We start from the raw sequence: 23,340 nt of genomic DNA on the forward strand, positions 1-23,340 counted from the left end.
TTCTCTTTAAATGATAAATTTTCTCAGTTTAAACATTTGATATGTCATCTATGTTCTATTCTGAATAAAATATGGAATTTTGAAACTTCCACATCATTGCATTCCGTTTTTATTTACAATTTGTACTTTGTCCCAACTTTTTTGGAATCGGGGTTGTATTTCATCCTTAGTTGGTTCAGCAACATGCTCCACCATTTTGTTTTTTCTCTCCTCACGGTATATGAGCTGATATCCTAGTAGTAGAGTAGCCAATCAGAGCACGCAATTGCTCATATCCAGTGAATGTGGATAGAATAATAAAAAATTATAATAATAGTTTAAGCCACTGACTCAGAACAAGTGTATTACGAAGCTGAAAAAAACAAGTTTGGAAACACGCACTCTGGTCCAGAATGTGTATTTGTATTTGGATTGGCCTTTTGTCAGTCGTTTTCTCGACACGCCACAACGACCTCTTGAATTTTCATAAATCATTATGAGGAGAAGGTGCATGTTTACAGAGTTGTAGCTTGGCTTTCAAGCAGTTGAATGTCTGAGTGTGCTTGAAAGTGATGTCATGATGGTCCTTGCTAATGGTAACTCTGGTTAGCATGCTAAGTAAGTTTTGGGGGTGGAGCTTTGTGTACAAGGGTGGAAATTGGGGTGGCATCAACTGTATTTAAAAAAATGGGCAGTGCGCTCATGTTCTGTAGGAGTGAAGTTAAAATACCTCCACCATGTTGTCACCTTTGCAACCAGAGTCTGCGCAGACCAGCATGATGAGAGGCAAAGTGAGGTACACCCCAATCTTTTGGTAGACCCATCCCTTCCTGTGCATTGCAGAATGTGTTCATGGTGGAAGGCAACCTTACATCTATCCAGAGAGCTTATTTTCAGCTGGAGATATTTTATTAATACAGAATGCATCGAATAAGGACATTTATCACATGGACATGAACTGGAAATTCGCCAACAGATTAACTGTGGTCTCAGGTTGAGCAGCTGGTTTAGATTGCAGTCAGCAATGCACAGCAAGTTAAAAACGTATTATTTGGGACACCTACTTACAACCTCAAATCAGAAAAAGTTGGAACGGTATGTTGAAATTGATATTAAAACTGAAAATAATGATTTGTAAATAATCTTTGACCTGCATTACATTCAAAGCAATATAGCAGCATATTATTTCACGTTTAACCTCATGAATTTTATTGTTTTTTCAAAATAAACACATTTCGATTTTGATTCATGCAACACAATTCAAAAAAAGTTGGGACAGTAAAGCATTTATCACTTTATAAATGTTGCCATTCCTTCTCTCAACACTTTAAAAGATGTTTAGGGACTGAAAACACCAAGTGATGAAGCATTTCAGGTGTCATTTTGTCCCATTCTTCCTGCAAACAGGTCTTAAGGTGTGCAACAGTACGAGGGTCGTCATGGTCATATTTTTCATTTCAGAATTCTCCACATATTGTCTGTTGGGGACAGAGGGGATAGGAACCCTCTTCTTCCACAGCCATGCCTTTGTAATGTGTGCAGAATGTGGTTTTGCCTTGCCTTGTTGAAATGTCCCTGGAAAAGATGTTACCTTGAAGGCGGCACATGTTGCTCCAAAATCTCAATATACATGCATTAATGCTGCCATCACAGAAGTGTAAGTTACCATTGCTGAGGGCACTGACACAACCCCATACCATGACAGACCCTTAATTTTGAACTTGTTGCTTGTAATAGTTTGTAATGGTTGCTTGTAATAGACTTTTTCGTCTTTTGTCCAGCGCACACCTGTCCATTTCTTACAAAAAAGACCTGGAATACTGATTCATCTGGGATTCATGCATGTTTCCACTGTGTGATGGTCCATCCCAGATGTTTCCGAGCCCAGAGAGGTTACACAGTAACACAGTTAACATAAGGCTTCCTTTTTGTAGAGTAAAGTTTTAACTGCCATTTGTGGATGTAACTCTGTATTGTAGTGCTTGACAAAGGTTAGGCAAAGTAATCCCAAGCCCATGTGGTTATATCAGCTAGAGATGAATGACGGTGCTTGATGCAGTGCTGTCTGAGGGATCAGAGATCACGAGTGTTCAGCTTAGGCTTGCGCCCTTGCCCTTTATGCACTGAAACTCTTCCAGATTCCTTGAATCGTTTAATGATATTATGCACCATAGAGGGTGAAATATTCAAATCCTTTCACATCTTTCTTTGAGGAACATTGTTTTTAAATATTTCAATAATTTTCTCACGCATTTGTTGATGAACTGGAGATCCTCATCCCATCTTCGCTCCTTGAAGACTAGGCCTTTTCTGAATACTGATTTTATACCAAATCATGATTACAATCACCTGTTGACATCACCTTTCTTTTTTAGTTACATTTATTCACATTTTCCTTACCGTCCCAACCTTTTCTGATTTGGTATAAAATTGATTCTGATGTTATTGGTAGTGTATGTGTTCACTTGCAAACAAATGGCTTTTGTGCAAATTTCAATAGTTGACTGGTTGAATGCAATTAAACGAGCTGTTTCCTATTAAACCTCTTGATGTTTCAAATAGTTTAATAGAAACGGCTGACAGTTTGTATGAGTGCACGTGTTCAAAAAGTTCAGATAAATAGGTTTAGTTGGATGGCTACAGGGAAAGCTTTCTTTTCTGGGAAAGCTGTCAAATATGTTATAACCAAGCTTATCCACGCCCTCTTACTTTATAGTAGAACTAGCAGGTTACCCGGGCGTTTCTCAGGTTTTGCAAAATTCTGGGTTGCCCCCAGACTTCCATGTCAAATTTGGTGAAGATCTGTTGAGAAATGGTGATGTTAACCCAAGACAAACAAAAATCCAAACATCCATCACCCAGGGGCCCACTGGGTATCCCCTGGGGCCCAAATATGGAATTTCTAAGTTCTGCCAAATTGTGGCCATTTCTTGTACCTACATGCTAAGTTTAGTGAAGATCTGTTGAGAGTTTGTGTTGATAAATGTAATGTGAAAAGCATTGAGGGAGGGGATGGGTGGATGTTGTGGCCCTCAGGGACCTCCCTGGGGCCAGTACATGAATTTTGTTTATATCTGCAAAATTCCGGGTCATCCCTGGACCTACTTGCCAAATTTGGTGAAAATCCGTCGAGAAATGGCGACGTTAGCTCAAGACAAGTAAACTTTGCCGCTTACTATATAGATGACATTTAAAAAACTAATTTATGGGGGAAATAAAAATGTGCAGATATCAGCATAATGTAAACTGTTAGAATTAGACATTGTAGATGGAAAGACAGTTCAGATGAGAAAAACGACATGGAAAAAAGGCTGTTTTTGGGGATGAGCAGGTCTAAAAATTGTACTGCAACCAGCCAGCAGGGGCACTAAACCTGTGGTGGCTTCATTTTTTAGAGATGATTGATACAGTTGATGGCAGGGGGCTCAGTATGTAAGAAAATCATTCAAACCTTATTCAGCTCCACCTATTTAACTGTTAGGGGCTTTTTTTTTTTTCAAATCTTGCCTAATGCACCTTTAAATTGTGTTTGTTATTGTGGTGCAGAGGCGTGAAATTGAACAATATTCAGGTGAGGTTGCCCTCTGGAGGAATTAGTGCAGGAGTGAATATTATGCATATTCTTGGAGTATGTACAAATACAGATACATATACAGTGGCACTCTTTGTATATGTATCTGTGTACTCCATTTATTTGTAGCGGTGTTTGGATTTAAACATGAAATGAATGTGGAACCTAAACATGAAGGGTTTTTTGTTTGTTTGTTTGTTTGTTTTTTATTAACTGGCACTAATACTAATAAAATCATAGGTAAAAATATCAGCACTATTAGCATGGTCCGTGAACTCTCCACACCTCATCAATCTGACTCATAACTACACAGTAAAATTGCCAGTGTTAATATAACACTTAAAGAGTTAATTTCAACACTACCTCAGTGAACATATGGTCCCTATCTACAGAGTGTAAAATGTACACTGAATATAGAGTTAAATTTCCAGAGTCAATTTTACTCTGGTAAGAGTTAATATTTTACACTACACTACACTAAGAAGTGTCAATCAAGTTTTACACTATGTGAGAAGTAACACCCATAGTGTTATTCCCATTCAACACTGAAGAGTTAAGTGTTAAGAAATAACTTTTCCAGTGTTAAACCTACTTAACACTACATGTTGATTAAGAAATTACTCCAAAGAGTGTTGATTTTTAACTGACTCCTACCAGTGTTACACATGATCTACTTGTGTAGTCCCAGTGTTATGGCTCGCCATGTAGAGCTATGACACAAAACTTAATATGTTTGCGGGGGGGGGGGGGGGGGAGGAACACAAACACAATTATATCCATAACTTAATACCAGGGCGGCACGGTGGTGTAGTGGTTAGCGCTGTCGCCTCACAGCAAGAAGGTCCTGGGTTTGAGCCCCGGGACCGGCGAGGGCCTTTCTGTGCGGAGTTTGCATGTTCTCCCCGTGTCCGCGTGGGTTTCCTCCGGGTGCTCCGGTTTCCCCCACAGTCCAAAGACATGCAGGTTAGGTTAACTGGTGACTCTAAATTGACCGTAGGTGTGAATGTGTGAATGGTTGTCTGTGTCTATGTGTCAGCCCTGTGATGACCTGGCGACTTGTCCAGGGTGTACCCCGCCTTTCGCCCGTAGTCAGCTGGGATAGGCTCCAGCTTGCCTGCGACCCTGTAGAAGGATAAAGCGGCTAGAGATAATGAGATGAGATGAACTTAATACCAATTTATTTGTTAGGACTGGGGACTGTCTTGACCTCTAGAGGCCGCTGTTATGTTTTTATCTTGTCATGTTTGTTTTGGCCTCTAGAGGCCGCCACTGCTTCTGTGTTTTGTGTTTGTTTTTGACAGCCATGTGCTTTTGTTTTTCATGTGCCTTGTGCCCCGCCTAGTCCTCATTATCGTCACCTGTGTTCAATTTATTTTGTGTATTTATACTCCCTCAGTTTAGCCTCTAGTCACGGAGTCTTTGTACTGCTTATGGCTAGTAACCTCTGTCCTATGTACCTTGCTTATGCCCTTGTGGTTTTGGGTATTTTGCTTTCTTTTAGACTATGTACTTTACGTTCTGGATCTTCTGAGCGTTTGCATTTTTGCCTTTTCTTTCCTGGCTTTTGATTTGACTTTGAACTTTTGGATTTTTTTATTTTTTTCCCGTTTATCTTCTGAGTGTTTGGATTATACTTTTTTTTTTTTGCCTTGGACTTTTTGAGCATTGTAAATAAACTGTTTTTTTCTATTCTACTTTCACCTCACTCCTCTGCACTTGAGTCATTCCCCTGGTGGCCTAGTGGGGGTTTGCTGGATTACTACACCAGCGACCTGGGTTTGATTCCCAGCAAAACCCTAACATTATTCAAAGAAAACATCAAATATTGGCATTAAAAGTAAACATTACTACTACCAGCAGACATTGCACTGGAATTTGTTTCTTGGAAACTGCTGGACAAAGTTTCCTTGAAATCTGTAGTTCAGGAGAAAGAGACAGGGCAAAATAACACCAATTTGTTTTATTTTTTAACAGTAAAAAGCAATTTATCAGTACATTCCATTGACTTAAATAGAATCAATAAAGAGCAATTATACCGTCATGAAATTTGATGGTAAGTACAGGTATGCCAGTGTTGGGCTGCTGCGCTATGTCAGAGAAGACCTCCGCATCCACCTCAGTTCCTGTTTCATGAAAAATGTTGACACCTTCACTGACTAGTGGAACTGAGAATTTCAAGAAAGCTATGACCAAAAAAACCCCCAAACAAACAAGATTTCAATCCATACAAAATGCTCAAGATTAACCAAGGCTATTCTCCAAAAACACATCACTGCGTTAGTAGCATGGTCTGAGGTGCTAACATGCTACTGATGCTGCCAGGCATTGAATCTTTCAATGGTGTACAACTGTAAATACAACTCAAATAAACCAACCACAAAACTCAGATCTTAATTTCTGACCCCTAAACATGCCCATAGGGTAGCTTGCCAAAAAGGTGACGACAATGATTATTTTCAATTTTAAAAAAAAACGATGAACACACCAACACTCTTAGTTCCTTTAGTTTTAACAACAGTGTGTAACTGACAGTGTCATACTGACTGTGGCTTACCAGAATTTAAGAATTCCTCGAGGCTTGGCTCGTTTATCTTGACATATTTCTGTGTATTGTAGATTCTGGTTTTGATTAACATGATGGTATCTGCAAAGACAGCAAACTGAAATCAACATTATGATCCACAACACAGCAGTATAAGCTGTGGCACAAAAAGTAAATAGACAAACTGAAATTACCTATTTCAGCTTTAAAAATCACAAACACACACAATTCAATTTTGTATCAAATGCATCAACTTATTACTTACCACCAGAGCACTACAGTACATTACAGAACAACCTGAAAGAAAAAAGAAAAGAAAATTTGCACATTATGAAAAAAACAGGAACACAAAGCCATCTCAAGTGTGGGTATGAAAATATTTCAAAGTCCAACACACATGCATGCACACAGTATTTCTGTCCAATTTATTGTGATTCACAATTTACAATTAAAGCCATTCTGCACGCGCCACCACCTCCCCAGCCCCCATAGCTGACGACACGACATCCTGTGCTGATGTGCTCACACCGCGCTAGTAAAACATAAAAATCATTGATCGGTGTATGAAATTTTAGCGGCAGCAACCATGTTTTAGCAGCCACGGTGCGCGGCATGTAAACACATCCAGAGCACCGAATGCACCGACCGATACCGGAACCTGATTCGTTCAAGGCCATGTTCGACTAAAATCTTCATGCCAGCATGCACGTTTATCTCCCTGCAGCATTGCCGCATTAGCCACCACAGACACCAAGTCACTAATGTTAGCTACTTTAGCCGACCCCCGACACGTGCAGTGTCGGCTATTTTACTGGAATAAATGTGCAGGCATGACACACAACACAACACAATAGCCCATCCTCGCTGACATTAACATTACCTCGTGCTGTTTTTTGTTCAGTTTGGCGTTGCGTGGTCAGCCTTATTTATCTCCATGTGGCTGGTACATTTAAGCTAGCCACCGACCCGATATCACGTTAGCCATTTGAAATTCGGTATTTGAAGACACGTACCCAACATTGACAGGTATGGTAAATGACGACATGCCTTTATTCTTACACACAGATTCTGCTTGAATGAAAAAACCACAACTAATCATTTATTTGGAAAAACTTACCACAATCTTTCAATCCAAGGAAGATGGCGATGCCAGAGTCGACGTTGTCAGTTTGACCGGGGAAGTTGGTGGGCGGGGCTTTTTAGAGTTTTTTTTTTTTTACACTGGAAGGTATTGTGCTCTAATCGATGTAGAATTTACTCTGAGAGAGTCAATTTACTTTAACACTAAATATGTGACACTGACAGTGTAAAACCTCTGTTAACTCCAATTATTTTCACCAACACTGGAAGTTATCTTGTTCACTTTTACTCTGGGGCGGCACAGTGGTGTAGTGGTTAGCGCTGTCGCCTCACAGCAAGAAGGTCCTGGGTTTGAGCCCCGGGGCCGGCGAGGGCCTTTCTGTGTGGAGTTTGCATGTTCTTCCCGTGTCTGCGTGGGTTCCCTCCGGGTGCTCCGGTTTCCCCCACAGTCCAAAGACATGCAGGTTAGGTTAACCGGTGACTCTAAATTGACCGTAGGTGTGAATGGTTGTCTGTGTCTGTCAGCCCTGTGATGACCTGGCGACTTGTCCAGGGTGTACCCCGCCTTTCGCCCGTAGTCAGCTGGGATAGGCTCCAGCTTACCTGCGACCCTGTAGAAGGATAAAGCGGCTAGAGATAATGAGATGAGGTGAGAATTTTACTCTGTCCATTGTTGGAAGAACTCCGAAAGAATTAAAATACTTTGACACTGCATATTTTACACTGGCAAATTTACTGTGTAGTCTCAACTAGAGATTGGTTTAGTGCTGGATTTTTTTTTTCTTATTGCACAGTTATTATTTTTGTTTGTACCGTCCTGTCTAATGGATCTAGCCATGTCTCAGATCATGTACTATACAATGTACACTACATTCTTACCTTCATGTCTAACATGGATGCAGGTTTGTGTTGCACTATGTAATGTATTCTATATTGCTTTCATTCAGTCATCTTCAGTAAATGCTTTATTCTGGTCAGGCTTGTCACTCACTCACTTTCAGGGTCAGGTTTGCAGTATCTGGAACCTGTCTTGAGAACACTGGGTGTAAGCCAGGAATAAACCCTGGATAAAACACCAGTCCATTACAGGGCACCATGCACATTACATTTAAACTTATAGGCAATTTATCATAGCCAGTCCACCTGCTGCCATGTTTATGGGAGGTAACCAGAGAACTTGGAGGAAACACAAATATTCTGCACAGTTTGAACCAGGGACTGTGGAGTTGTGAGGCAGTAACACTACCCACTACATTACCATGCAACCCTGCTCAGTGTGGTTGTGGTTTAAATTATTCATTTCTTTATATTTTGGTAAATAGAATCAACTACTCTCACTGGCCAATTTAATAGGAACTTGTTCTTGATTCTAAAATTCCTGTTCTTGGCTGCAGGACTGGAACCCAGTGTGCTTTTCTGCCGTTGCATGCTGAGATGCTTTTCTGCTCACCGCGGTTATAAAGAGTGATTATATGAGTTACTAGATCCTTCCTGGCAGCTCAAGCCAATCTGGCCATTTTCCTCTGACCTCTCTTATCAACAAGATGTTTTCCACCCACAGAACTGTTGCTCACTCAAGCTTTTTTTTTTTCACATCATTCTGTGTAAACTTCAGAGACTGCTGTGTGTGAAAACCCCAGGAGATCAGCAGTTTCTGAAATACTCAAACCAGACCGTCTGACACCAACAGCCATGCCACAGTGAAAGTCACAGAGAGCACTTTTTTTTTTCCTGTTCTGATGTTTGAAGTGAACATTATTTGAAGCTCTTGATTTGTATCTGCATGATTGGCTGATTAGATAACTGCATAAAACAGCAGGTGGGTGGGTGTACCTAATTAAGTGGCCAGTGTGTGTTTATTAATCAGAAATATTACTAGCAGGTCCAACATAAATAACAATTGTCAGATCAGATAAGATTGGTCCAGCATTCATGGGAACAGATGGGAGTGGGATATTTAAAAAAAAAAAGTATCCAGCATACCACATTTCATGTCCTAGCAGTTCTGGGATATTGATGTAACAGTAGGGGAGAGCGGGGTAAGATGAGCCAGGGGGTAAGATGAGCCACCCCCTGTTTCTAAGAAACAGTAAACAAATGTGACCGTGTGACCACATTCAAAGGGGGGCGGGACCATTTACTTACACTTGTGGAGAGGAGCACCACATGTCAAACTAGGTGAGGGAGATATTTATAAAAATGTGTTTTTGTGCTTTCTAAGTCAATTCCATGTTTGTCCACAGTGAAGATGATTTAGAGAAGACAAAAGTAGAATAATATTTAGACACATTAGGGTTAAGTTAGTGGCTTTCTAAGCTATGATATGAATGCTAATAAAAATAATTTTGATTAGCCTAATCCCCTTTATTAGCATTTTTCTACAAAATGGTGGCCACGGGGTAAGATGAGCCATTAGATATGGGGCAAGTTGAGCCACTGGCTCAACTTACCCCATTGGTGGCTGAGCTTACCCAATATGGATGACACTTAAGTTTTCACATTTACTGGTCATATATGACAACAACAACAACAACAACAACAAATAAACAAATAAATAATATGTTAATATAAATAATGTGTTTAAAAGGTTTTTAATAAATAAAATAATGCCCTCTGTTATTACAGGTGTGCATGATGCCACACTCATACAAAAGAAAAACAGACAGGGCCGCACAATCCCGTGCAGTTTTGGAGAGAGCCGCAGAGGAAGTCAGGAAAGGCAGGCCTATTCGGGCTGTGGCGAGGGATATGCATTTGGACAGGATGACTCTGACTAGGTTCATTGAAAAGATAAAGAATGGAGAGGTAGAGACCAAGTTGGTGAAAGTGCATTACTTCATTGGCCAGATAATCAAATTGGATGTCTTCGAAATAGAGGCAAGATTTCTCAAAAGAAGCCGGTCATGCCATGGCTCTGCAAGAAAGCCAACCTTTGTCTTCAAAGAGAAAGATGAGGCTGTCCTGTCAAGACAGGATATTGTGAAAAAATTGCCCCGCCCCTTTACTGTTGGTGGGACAGCACGGAGGGAGAGGCAAATGGTGTTCCCTTGCAATTTGAATGCTTGGAACATTGAATAATGATGAAATGATTGAATGATTGATGGAATGATTGCTGCATGTTTTAGCAATGTTTTAACCTACTGAAAGAAATAAGATTTTTTGGCACTGCTCTACTGTTTTAGTAATTTCTATAATATAGTATATCTCTCATTCCCTCTCTAACCATCCCTCTTTCTATCTATCTATGCATATCTCTCTCTCTGTCCATCTATCTATCCCTCCCTATCCCATCTCGTTCTATCACCTCTCTCTTCATCTCCCCTTCTCTATGCAACGGCTCTATCCCCCACTTGATTGACTTGACTTGATTCATTGATTGCACTTCAAATAATAAAAGTTGTTTACTTTGTTAACCTAACATGTTTTGTGCTGGCTCAATTTACCCCACACAGTGGTTCATCTTACCCCGTGCATGGGGTAAGTTGAGCCACTTGACATTTTTTTTTCAAGAGGTAATATCACTCTAACCATAAGAGCTTATCAATTATTTTTTGCTCAGATAGTAACAGTACACTTTGAAATTTGGTATGGTGTGTAGACTGGAAGCAAAAATGGCTTTAAAATGTAGTTATGATGAAAAATGTAAAAAGTGGCTCATCTTACCCCGCTCTCCCCTACATGTTTTCACACTTCACAGTGTGAGCTAAACAGATGTGAAGAACATGAGTGGAGTCTTAACCCCTTCAATGCCCTTGGACGAGTCATGTACGTCATGAAATCTTTTACCGCTGTGCCTTATGATGGAAGAATGTTTTAGGCATTGACTGTAATTCATATGTGCCACTGTAAAGTAAAAGTAATGTGCCATGTGTACATAAAAGGAGGTATTTATGACGAGTAGCGTACATCATAAGGCACAGCGGTAAAAGATTTCATGACATACGTGACTCGTCCAAGGGCATTGAAGGGGTTAATATTTACTGTCACAGAGGTGCCAGAGCTTTGTACTGAAGGCCGTACAGTTTGAAGTCTTTCTCCAACTTGTTAGAAAGGGCTTTGCTAGTGTTCTTACACAGACTCACTGTCCACTTTAAGAGGAACACCTGTACACCTGCACAGTCATGCAGTTATCTAGTTATTCAATCATCTGGCAGCAGGGCAATGCAAAAAAACATGCAGATACAGGTCAAGAGTTTTAGTAAATGTTCCCATCAACCATCAGAATGAAGAAAAAGTGTGATCACTGTGACTTGCCATGGTTATTGTTATCAGAAGGGCTAGTTTGTGCATCTCCTGGGATTGTCACACACAACAGTCTCTAGAGTTTACCCAGAAAAATGAAAAACATTGAGTGAGCAACAGTTCTGTGGGTGGAAACACCCTGTTGATACAACCCCGATTCCAAAAAAGTTGGGACAAAGTACAAATTGTAAATAAAAACGGAATGCAATGATGTGGAAGTTTCAAAATTCCATATTTTATTCAGAATAGAACATAGATGACATATCAAATGTTTAAACTGAGAAAATGTATCATTTAAAGAGAAAAATTAGGTGATTTTAAATTTCATGACAGCAACACATCTCAAAAAAGTTGGGACAAGGCCATGTTTACCACTGTGAGACATCCCCTTTTCTCTTTACAACAGTCTGTAAACATCTGGGGACTGAGGAGACAAGTTGCTCAAGTTTAGGGATAGGAATGTTAACCCATTCTTGTCTAATGTAGGATTCTAGTTGCTCAACTGTCTTGGGTCTTTTTTGTCGTATCTTCCGTTTTATGATGCGCCAAATGTTTTCTATGGGTGAAAGATCTGGACTGCAGGCTGGCCAGTTTAGTACCTGGACCCTTCTTCTACGCAGCCATGATGCTGTAATTGGTGCAGTATGTGGTTTGGCATTGTCCTGTTGGAAAATGCAAGGTCTTCCCTGAAAGAGACGTCGTCTGGATGGGAGCATATGTTGCTCTAGAACCTGGATATACCTTTCAGCATTGATGGTGTCTTTCCAGATGTGTAAGCTGCCCATGCCACACGCACTAATGCAACCCCATACCATCAGAGATGCAGGCTTCTGAACTGAGCACTGATAACAACTTGGGTCGTCCTTCTCCTCTTTAGTCCGAATGACACGGCGTTCCTGATTTCTATAAAGAACTTCAAATTTTGATTTGTCTGACCACAGAACAGTTTTCCACTTTGCCACAGTCCACTTTAAATGAGCCTTGGCCCAGAGAAGACGTCTGCGTTTCTGGATCATGTTTAGATATGGCTTCTTCTTTGAACTATAGAGTTTTAGCTGGCAACGGCGGATGGCACGGTGAATTGTGTTCACAGATAATGTTCTCTGGAAATATTCCTGAGCCCATTTTGTGATTTCCAATACAGAAGCATGCCTGTATGTGATGCAGTGCCGTCTAAGGGCCCGAAGATCACGGGCACCCAGTATGGTTTTCCGGCCTTGACCTTTACGCACAGAGATTCTTCCAGATTCTCTGAATCTTTTGATGATATTATGCACTGTAGATGATGATATGTTCAAACTCTGCAATTTTACACTGTCGAACTCCTTTCTGATATTGCTCCACTATTTGTTGGCGCAGAATTAGGGGGATTGGTGATCCTCTTCCCATCTTTACTTCTGAGAGCCGCTGAAACTCCAAGATGCTCTTTTTATACCCAGTCATGTTAATGACCTATTGCCAATTGACCTAATGAGTTGCAATGTGGTCCTCCAGGTGTTCCTTTTTTGTACCTTTAACTTTTCCAGCCTCTTATTGCCCCTGTCCCAACTTTTTTGAGATGTGTTGCTGTCATGAAATTTCAAATGAGCCAATATTTGGCATGAAATTTCAAAATGTCTCACTTTCAACATTTGATATGTTGTCTATGTTCTATTGTGAATACAATATCAGTTTTTGAGATTTATAAATTATTGCATTCCGTTTTTATTTACAATTTGTACTTTGTCCCAACTTTTTTGGAATCGGGGTTGTAAAAGAGGATGGAGGAAAATGGCTAGGTTGGTTCAAGCTGCCAGGAAGTATATACTGTAGTAACTCTAATAATCACTCTTTACAACCATGGTGAGCAGAAAAGCATCTCAGTCTGCACAAAATATCTGACACTGAGCTGGATGGGCTACAAGAACAGGAATCTGAGGGTGTCATCTGCACAGACTCACCGAATCTCTCCTAGTTAAATTGCTCTTAGTGTTAAGCGAGTTTTGAAACTTAGGAAAAAAATCTATCACCATGTCTTTTTCCAGTCTACAACTGTCCAGTTTCAGTGAGTTGGTATTGTGCTGCTTTCACATGATTGGCTGGTTGGATAACTGCATGAATGTGCAGATGTACAGGTGTTCTTAGCAAGTAGCAACCTCCGCTCCTGAAAAATGAAGCCAATGCGGAAGTGCTAAAGTCCAGTTCAGGCACCATGTGCCTGAACTGAGCATTCAGTTCCTTGAGCATTCAGTTCTTTGAATGGCCACTTGAGACTAGCTCCAAAAGCAAGTCAATTCCCATTGACCCCCATGTTAAAATGTCCAACTTTACAGCGAAAATAAACATGTTTACAGCCTGGTACAAAAAACAGTTTCGGTCTCTATAGCAAGTTTCCCCCTTCATGACAACTGTACGGGGGGTGAATTTTTATATAATTCAACATTTTAAATTGTTTTGAGCCATGCGTTAATGCATAATTATGGCCTGGGCCGATTTGAGTGACAGCTGGGTTTGTGTCATCTCATTAGCCGCTAACTGGCATTACCTCAGAACTTACCTCAGAAAATAAATAATTTATGCCTATTTTTGTTGCAGAGTTTTTCCATACAAACAACTTTTACACACTACTACACCTGTAAGTTACTTCAATTTGCTTTATTAGATTGTACTTCCTTTTCAATATTTTTGATGTAGTCGCTGCCGATAAAGTTTTTCAGGGTCTCTTCTTTAGTAAATTAGGCTCAGACTGACAATTTGATAGCTTGAGTGACTAAAAAAATTACATTTTGGAGTTTGACACAGAAATAATATCCATTCAGCATGAAGATTCACATTGCAACAGTCAATTGTTCACCAAGAGACACATCTCTGAACTAAATCGCAGGTTTGGTCAGTTGTTTCAAATCAAATACACTGTGCTATGTGACCATCATAGACTGATCATCTGACAGTTGCTGCTATTGACCCCAGCCACTCCTAGTGAGATATAACGCTAGCACGCCGATTAACCAAGCTAACACTAGTTATCTAAGCTATCGGGAGAAAATATTATTGCTAATGTTGCTTTTATTATTATATGTCATTTTATTAAAATGACACTCTTTGATCAACAAGGACGGTGACACACCTGGTGACTTTTTTGTAAATCGTTGAGGTTATGGGCTGCATCTTATGGAACAGTTTCTTTTAGTTTAACCAGTAGTTTGTTGGCTAGCTTGCATAGCAACTAAGATTCTTGTGATTCAATTGATACAAACCAGTTCAACATACAATCACAACAGGAGGTACAATCAACACCTCTGTCAGACAAACAAACAATAACAACATTGAGGTCACCTATGAAGCTTCATTGTAATCCACTGATCAGTAACATTATGACAAAAATGGTCTTGTTAAAATATTTAGTCCAAATATCCCATCTCATTATCTCGAGCCGCTTTATCCTGTTCTACAGTACAGGGTCGCAGGCAAGCTGGAGCCTATCCCAGCTGACTACAGGCAGGGTACACCCTGGACAAGTGACCAGGTCATCACAGGGCTGACACATAGACAACCATTCACACCTACAGTCAATAGAGTCACCAGTTAACCTAACCTGCATGTCTTTGGACTGTGGGGGAAACCAGAGCACCCGGAGGAAACCCACACGGACAACATGCAAACTCCACATAGAAAGACCTTCGCCGACCACGGGGCTCAAACCCGGACCTTCTTGCTGTGAGGCAACAGCACTAACCACTACACCACCATGCTGCCTTTGTCCAAGTATTTTTAGTCCAAATATTTAGTCTAAAACACATTACATCAATAAATTCCCACGGACTGCTGTTGCATCTTTTCAAATTAGCTGGCAGATGTATCTAATCTTCGATATATTCTCAGTTAGAGCTCCAGTTCGCATGTAAACAAACGCCATGGCTTGGTATCAAAATGGCGGCTGAACTCTGATCTTTCAACCTACTCCTCATTTGACCCAATAGAAACTTCCATGTTCCATGCAAGCCCATCCTGCTGTAGATACTGACCCCCACAGCATGTCCATATAGCATATGGACACTTGATTGTGACCCTGGATTTTTTTTTTTTTTCAGCTTAAATCAGTTCCTGCAGTTGCCAAGATGCCATTTATGCATGCTGGCATGGCACTCCTGGTCTCCGATTAACATAAGTAGGCCTAATAAGAGGAAACAACCATTTGTTTACTTGTGACAACAAACGAATGAACTTATCATGAGAAAATGAGCTTCGTTATCTCGAGATAGCGTGATAAATTAACCTGTGATCTTGAGAAAACAGCATTAAAAAATAATTGCAATACAGCTGTTCTCAGCTGCTGAAGTCATGGGGGAAACGGAAGTGCAGTTGCAAATTTAACTGACATTTCTTTTTGTTTGTTTAGCTCCCTGCGATGCTGAGATGTTCTTCTGCCACAGTAACATGTGCATCAACAACTCACTGGTGTGTAATGGCATCCAGAACTGTGTGTATCCATGGGATGAAAATCACTGCAAAGGTAAGAATATCATCGTGAGAGTTTAGTGAAACCCAGTCATCTTCTAATTAAAGAATAGGAAAAATAAGGGACTTATTCCAGCCAAAACAAACCTATGAATAAAGACAAATAAAACTTGATATTTACTAACGGCAACAGAAATGGTGCTGTGTAAATAGAGGATGGGCCAGTCTGCCTGCGCTAAGCCGTAAGCCGGAAACAAATGCCTCACATGATGGAAGATTTTGTGCTTGCCATGCTTATGAGGGAAAAAAGGAGGTTGAAAGACTGGTATGATTTTTTTCAGATGATGAAAGCTGGCGTAGAAATTGAATCCATTTGCCATGGTGTCTTCTAGCAAAATCAACCAAAACACTGTTAAATAAATAAACAGAAATACCACTTTCTCTGTGTGACATGTCTGGTGTCCATGATCACCTGGATTTAGTGTAGGTCTTTTTTTGTCCCTGTTTGCTTGTAATTTCTTTTCACCTTACTTTTCACCTGTTAAATATATTTAAGTATCTTTTATTGGCATAGACTTGAGTTTAAATAACTTGCTTTTTTATGGAATTTTGTGGGCATCACCAAATGCAAGTCATCTGTGCCATGAATGTACCTGGTAATTTATGGTATGAAGACAATCAGTGTTTATGAAACTTTTGTAAATCTGGTTGAATTTTTTTTTTTATTCTACTTGGCTCACACTAACATTTACACACAATTTTACTAAAATACTGATAAATGAGGCCTATTGTTCATTGATTTAGTGTATAGAAAATGATTTACCTGCAATAAAACCAAACTAGAAGCAATTTGGTATTGTTTCATACATTAAAAGGCACATCCATCCATCCATCCATTATCTGTAGCCACTTATCCTGTCCTACAGGGTCATGGGCAAGCTGGAGCCTATCCCAGCTGCCTATGGACGAGAGACGGGGTACGCCCTGAACAAGTCGCCAGATCATCACAGGGCTGACACATAGACAAACAACCATTCACACTCACATTCACACCTATGGTCAATTTAGAGCCACCAGTTAACCTAACCTGCATGTCTTTGGACTGTGGGGGAAACTGGAGCACCTGGAGGAAACCCACGCAGACACGGGGAGAACATGCAAACTCCACACAGAAAGGCCCTTGCCGGGCGCTGGGCTCGAACCCAGGACCTTCTTGCTGTGAAGCGACAGTGCTAACCACTATACCACTGCGCCGCCTAAAAGGGGTATATTATGAAAAACTTACTTTTTCAGTGCTTGTCCACATACATTTGGGTATCTGAAATGCCTACCAATCCACAAACTCTGAAACAAAACACCCAGTCAGTTTCTTTTAGGCTGCCTATTTCAGAAAACATGAGCTTCAACAAGCCGTTCAGATTTGCCTCCCCTTCTTATGTCACAAGGGGAGCTCATTAGAATTATACCAGCCCCTCATCTGAGTATCTCCACACATGGCCTTTGTAAATGAATATTCATGAAGAAAGTGCTACCTGATTGGCCGGCAGTAGAGGAGGATTGGGGTGAGCAGTGGCTCATTATCATTGAAAGGAACAGGCACTCAAATCACCTGTTTTGAACAGGTCTGTTTAGACAGGGTGAGAAGGGAGCTGTGGTGCTTTATCTTTGTGGTATTCTGACCAAAGCATGTCACAGATATTTCATTACAACCGCAGGGAACTGTGTCAACTTGTGGAAAAGGAGTATGTCACCTTTTAAAGAAGAGTTTGTATCAAATGTAGGTAAATCGTATATACAGTTTTTATCATCATGGTAGATGAAACTTGAGAACACTCATTCATTCGCATGCTCATTATGTAAATGTATGGAAGCACACATTTACATCATCACGATACTATATGGAAAGAAATTTTCTTGCAAGGGTGATTTTATGGCTACTTCTACACAATCTATTGCCCCGTATTACATTTGGAAAACTTGCAGTCATGTGAAAATCTCTCATATTTGTTGTCTGTGCCACTGAAATATTTGGAAATGAAATGTATTAGGGCATGAGTTACAGTGGTGCTTGAAAGTTTGTGAACCCTGTCGAATTTTCTATATTTCTGCATAAATATGACCTAAAACATCATCAGATTTTCACACAAGTCCTAAAAGTAGATAAAGAGAACCAAGTTAAACAAATGAGACAAATATATTACACTTGGTCATTTATTTATTGAGGAAAATGATCCAATATTACATATCTGTGAGTGGCAAAAGTATGTGGACCTTTGCTTTCAGTATCTGGTGTGACCCCCTTGTGCAGCAATAACTGCAACTAAACGTTTTCGGTAACTGTTGATCAGTCCTGCACACTGGCTTGGAGGAATTTTAGCCCATTCCTCCGTACAGAACAGCTTCAACTCTGGGATGTTGGTGGGTTTTCTCGCATGAACTGCTCACTTCAGGTCCTTCGACAACATTTCGATTGGATTAAGGTCAGGACTTTGACTTGGTCATTCCAAAACATTAACTTTATTCTTCTTTAACCATTCTTTGGTAGAATGACTTGTGTGCTTAGGGTCGTTGTCTTGCTGCATGACCCACCTTCTCTTGACATTCAGTTCATGGACAGATGTCCTGACATTTTCCTTTCGAATTCGTTGGTATAATTCAGAATTCATTGTTCCATCAATGATGGCAAGCCGTCCTGGCCCAGATGGAGCAAAACAGGCCCAAACCATGATACTACCACCACCATGTTTCACAGATGGGATAAGGTTCTTATGCTGGAATGCAGTGTTTTCCTTTCTCCAAACATAACGCTTCTCATTTAAACCAAAAAGTTCTATTTTGGTCTCATCCGTCCACAAAACATTTTTCCAATAGCCTTCTGGCTTGTCCACGTGATCTTAGCAAACCGCAGACGAGCAGCAATGTTCTTTTTGGAGAGCAGTGGCTTTCTCCTTGCAACACTGCCATGCACACCATTGTTGTTCAGTGTTCTCCTGACAGTGGACTCATAAACATTAGCCAATGCGAGAGAGGCCTTCAGTTGCTTAGAAGTTACCCTGGGGTCCTTTCTGACCTCGCCAACTATTACACGCCTTGCTCTTGGAGTGATCTTTGTTGGTCGACCACTCCTGGGGAGGGTAACAATGGTCTTGAATTCCCTCCATTTGTACACAATCTGTCTGACTGTGGATTGGTGGAGTCCAAACTCTTTAGAGATGGTTTTGTAACCTTTTCCAGCCTGATGCGTGTCGACAACGCTTTTTCTGAGGTCCTCAGAAATCTCCTTTGTTTGTGTCATGATACACTTCCACAAACATGTGTTGTGAAGATCAGACTTTGATAGATCCCTGTTCTTTAAATAAAACAGGGTGCCCACTCGCACCTGATTGTCATCCCATTGATTGAAACACCTGACTCTAATTTCACCTTCAAATTAACTGCTAATCCTAGAGGTTCACATACTTTTGCCATTCACAGATATGTACCGTAATATTGGATCATTTTCCTCAGTAAATAAATGACCAAGTATAATATTTTTGTCTCATTTTTTTAACTGGGTTCTCTTTATCTACTTTTAGGACTTGCGTGAAAATATGATGATGTTTTAGGTAATATTTATGCAGAAATATAGAAAACTCTAAAGGGTTCACAAACTTTCAAGCACCACTGTATATGAATGCATATAAGACTCATGTTATTATTTGGCTCATATTTGACAGGGAAATGCCATACCTGACCATTTTTTTTCTTTGAAATATGCCCATAGCTAACCCTAGAGTTTAAAAAAAAGAAAGAAAGATATGAGTGTGTACAGGGATGCTATTGCTGGGTTTCGTTGGCCTCTCCAATAGTGGATTAAAGTTGCTGGCTTAGATCAAATAAAATTGCACTGGGGTCAACAAAATTGACTGATTCACCACTCATTACTCTCAGCACAGAGGTTCATTATTTGCATCATCTCAATCCTTAGATATGCTTTTTTTTTTTATTTTACTTTTTATGTCATGTGTCACCTGACAATAACTGGGATGAGAGCTCCTCACAATCAGTTTACCTGCAATTACACTTTTCTCTACATCCTCACAAACTTGACAAATCACATTCTATGTTTAGAAGCACGCATATATATGGTTTACACATTAAACTATGCATATGCACAGTGGATAAGTGAGACCCCTTGTTACATTGCTCTATACATTTTCACACATAATATTTCTATGGCGGCGGCACGGTGGTGTAGTGGTTAGCACTGTCGCCTCACAGCAAGAAAGTTCTGGGTTCAAACCCAGTGGCTGACGAGGGCCTTAGAGTTTGCATGTTGTCTGTGTGGGTTTCCTCCCACAGTCCAAAGATATGCATGTTAGGTTAATTGGTGGCTCTAAATTGACCCTGTTAGGTTAATTGGTGGATCTAAATTGAGTGTGAATGGTTGTTTGTGTCTCTACGTGTGTGTCAGCCCTGCGATGAGCTGGCAACTTGTCCAGGGTGTACCCTGCCTCTTGCCTATGGTCAGCTGGGATAGCTGGGCTCCAGCTTGCCCCCCGTGACCCCGCATGGGATAAGGGGTTATAGATAAAACAAACATATTTGTACTGCTCCAACAGTACACAGGCACACCCACTGAAATGTGTGTAAATAAGCTGATGAACTCAGTGAAACCACTAAAATGTGATTTTCATGGAGACTAAAGGACCAACACTGACCTTGTCCAGTAAAACTAAAAGAACAAAAGAATGACAGGTGAACTGGCATTCACATAGGCACAGCAGTAGTTATGCTGCTGAAATAAGTGCAACACTGAAAAAAATGAGCTCATATTACACTTCTCTTTTTTTCATTCACCACATACATAAAGGAATGTATGCATTTGTAGCTGTCATGCTAAAATACCAACCGTACATTTCCACAGCCACTTCCACGTTCCATTGCCTTCCACAGCCATTGTTTCTTGCTCCCATTAACCCCTATTGATTGGTTGCACTTGGTCCTCATTCTTCTCTTTCCATATATGGTTACACTTTCTATTCCCCTGTACTCTCACAAGGTAGGCATCTAGAGTTCAGTAGCCATCTTACTGATATTAGCCAGTGAACTCTGGATAGCAATTGAGATTTTAGCCTGAACATTCCTGTTGCTTGTTGCCAAGCTAATGGTGCATTTAGTTGGGATTGTGCTCACTATGTTTCAGAGAAGATTTCAAAGTCCGTTTTTGTGGTACTCAAAATTTACTGACAGCTGTGCATTCAAAAAGCTTATAGCTAAGCTCCTGGTGTGCAAAGCGCATGGAGCGGAGCCTCATACTCACTCAAAAGAATATGGTAACGCATTTACCTGATTTTTGATGGCTTTCGACCATACGATGTCCATATGTATGTACGACGAATATGTACCACCACAAGGAATCTGACCATAAATGCAAGGCAACATATCTCATAAACACTTAACCACCAGACAACAAAATTTGGATCTTTATATACAGAAGATAAATGGTTTTTTATCCAGTGTTTATTTTTAATTTGCTTTTTTAAAAATAATGTGGGATTATTTCCTAGCACATTTGATGGAAAATATTCACAACTGTTTCATATAAAACTAATTAAAACAGTTTTATTAGTCCATTAGCTTGTTGGACGTTTGACAGTTCCTGTCAGGTAGGGGCGATAGACGGATGTAAGTGCAGCAAGGCACAGACAGGATATCAGATATATTACAATTCAGTCCAAAAACACAAACAGGATCAAAAAACAGAAAAGCGACACAAAATACAAGGATTGGTAATGTCAGACACAGGGTACAGTGCATATACTTCGCAAAATCGCTGATACTGGACTAGTATAGCGCGATTTCCGTGAGTTCAATAGTTCTGGAATCATCCTTTCTGATAGCTGAATTATGAAGGACACAGCTCAACATGACCAAGTTGAAGGCAGACAAAGGCTCTGCTGACCGCCATGCTACTCGTGCTCAGATATTCACACCTATGGGCAATTTAGAGGAGCCAATTAACTTAATTACATGTCTTTGGGGGAACCAGAGCACCCAGAGGAAATCCACGCAGACACAGGGAGAACATGCGAACTCCACACAGGAAGGCTCAAACCCAGAACCTTCTTGCTGTGAGGCAACAGCACTAACCACTACACCACCATGCCACCTCACACAGTCTGTGCATTAGAAGAAGAACAACAACTTTATTCATCACACGTTTGTGAAATTTCTCTCTGCATTTAACCCATCTGAAGCAGTGACCACCTACCGTACATGCACACACACATGAGCAATGAGCACACACATACCCAGAGCAGTTTGGCAGCCATGCTAAAAGCGCCTGGGGAGCAGTTGGGAGTTAGGTGCCTCGCTCAAGGGCACCTCAGCCCAAGGCCATCCCATATTAACCTAACCGCGCATACATGTCAACCTTTGGTCAATCAAACCTGTATAACCAACCTCCAAAATCCTTATTTCCCTTATAAAATTCTTATAAGATGCAAATTAAAATAATTTACCTAAAATTTGAATGATAATTAACAATGATATATCCCAGTTACTTTTTATTCAATATTAATAACAATAAACCTTCAGAATGAATACAAAGCTCCAATGTTTGACAAAAACACAAAGTGTCACTCTAATGTTCTGAATTGTACTCCATGACAGCTTTTTTAGCACTCTGCACCAATACTTCACTAGGCTGCATGTCACAGCAAGTGTCTAGCTGTGTTGATCTTACACTGCAGTAGGCCAGGTCAGTGTGTCTGCATTCAGGTTCTTTCTGCTCTCTGTGTGTATCTTCCTGACTTGAGAGAAAACTCTCTTACAGTCAGCCAAGGGCGCAGATGGCACTGGGGACAGGGGGGACATGTCCCCCCCAGATTTATAGTGACCCCTATCTGTCCCCCCCCACCCACCGTCCCTACATAAGGCGCCAAACATAGGTAGAAAAAGTGAGGATTAATGTTCCGTTAGTTAGACTAACTTACATTGCAGCATAAAGTTGAAATGGCAGCAGCAGTAGCCTTGTCTGTGATCAATCCACATTACACTGATTCAAGAAGGGGAAAGGCTGGAGCAGATCCTTGCAGAGTTGGGAAAGCAAGGTGTTCAATTTTCCACGTAATTCTCGGTTAATAACACTGCACAGTTCATCCATTTGGTGTTTCTGCTACGACTAATGGTGCGTTCATTTGTACTCCTAAGCTGGAAGTTTGAAGTCGGAAAAGCATTGAAATCTAGCATCTACCAGCATAAACGTTGGGGTTTTTGTTTCATTTCATTAACTGTCCCTTTTTTCGAATTCCATGTTCCATGATGTCCCAGTTTTTAAACTGGGAAGCGGCAGAGAGATGTTTTGGGACCTATTGAGTCTGCTTCGAGACAGTAAATTTGTTTGGCTGCAGAGGGAATTTTTTTTTTTCTATCAATTTTTTTATTGGAAAAAATACTTTTTATTTTTATTTGTGTGAATCTGTTGTTCAAGTGTTTATACTTCTGT

The 23,340-nt window shown here is 40.5% G+C and overlaps 1 protein-coding gene across 1 annotated transcript in view; it reads left to right on the plus strand.

Annotated features, from left to right (window-relative positions):
• The window catches only part of neto1l (neuropilin (NRP) and tolloid (TLL)-like 1, like), a 266,325-nt gene that overhangs the window by 234,387 nt on the left and 8,598 nt on the right, over nucleotides 1-23,340 (plus strand). The window contains exon 8 of the mRNA XM_060899991.1: nucleotides 15,793-15,906. Coding sequence (XP_060755974.1) covers nucleotides 15,793-15,906 — 114 coding nt within the window. The remainder of the gene's footprint in view (nucleotides 1-15,792; nucleotides 15,907-23,340) is intronic.

This window comes from Neoarius graeffei, chromosome 19 (genome assembly GCF_027579695.1).
Source record: "Neoarius graeffei isolate fNeoGra1 chromosome 19, fNeoGra1.pri, whole genome shotgun sequence".
Classification (NCBI taxonomy): domain Eukaryota; kingdom Metazoa; phylum Chordata; class Actinopteri; order Siluriformes; family Ariidae; genus Neoarius; species Neoarius graeffei.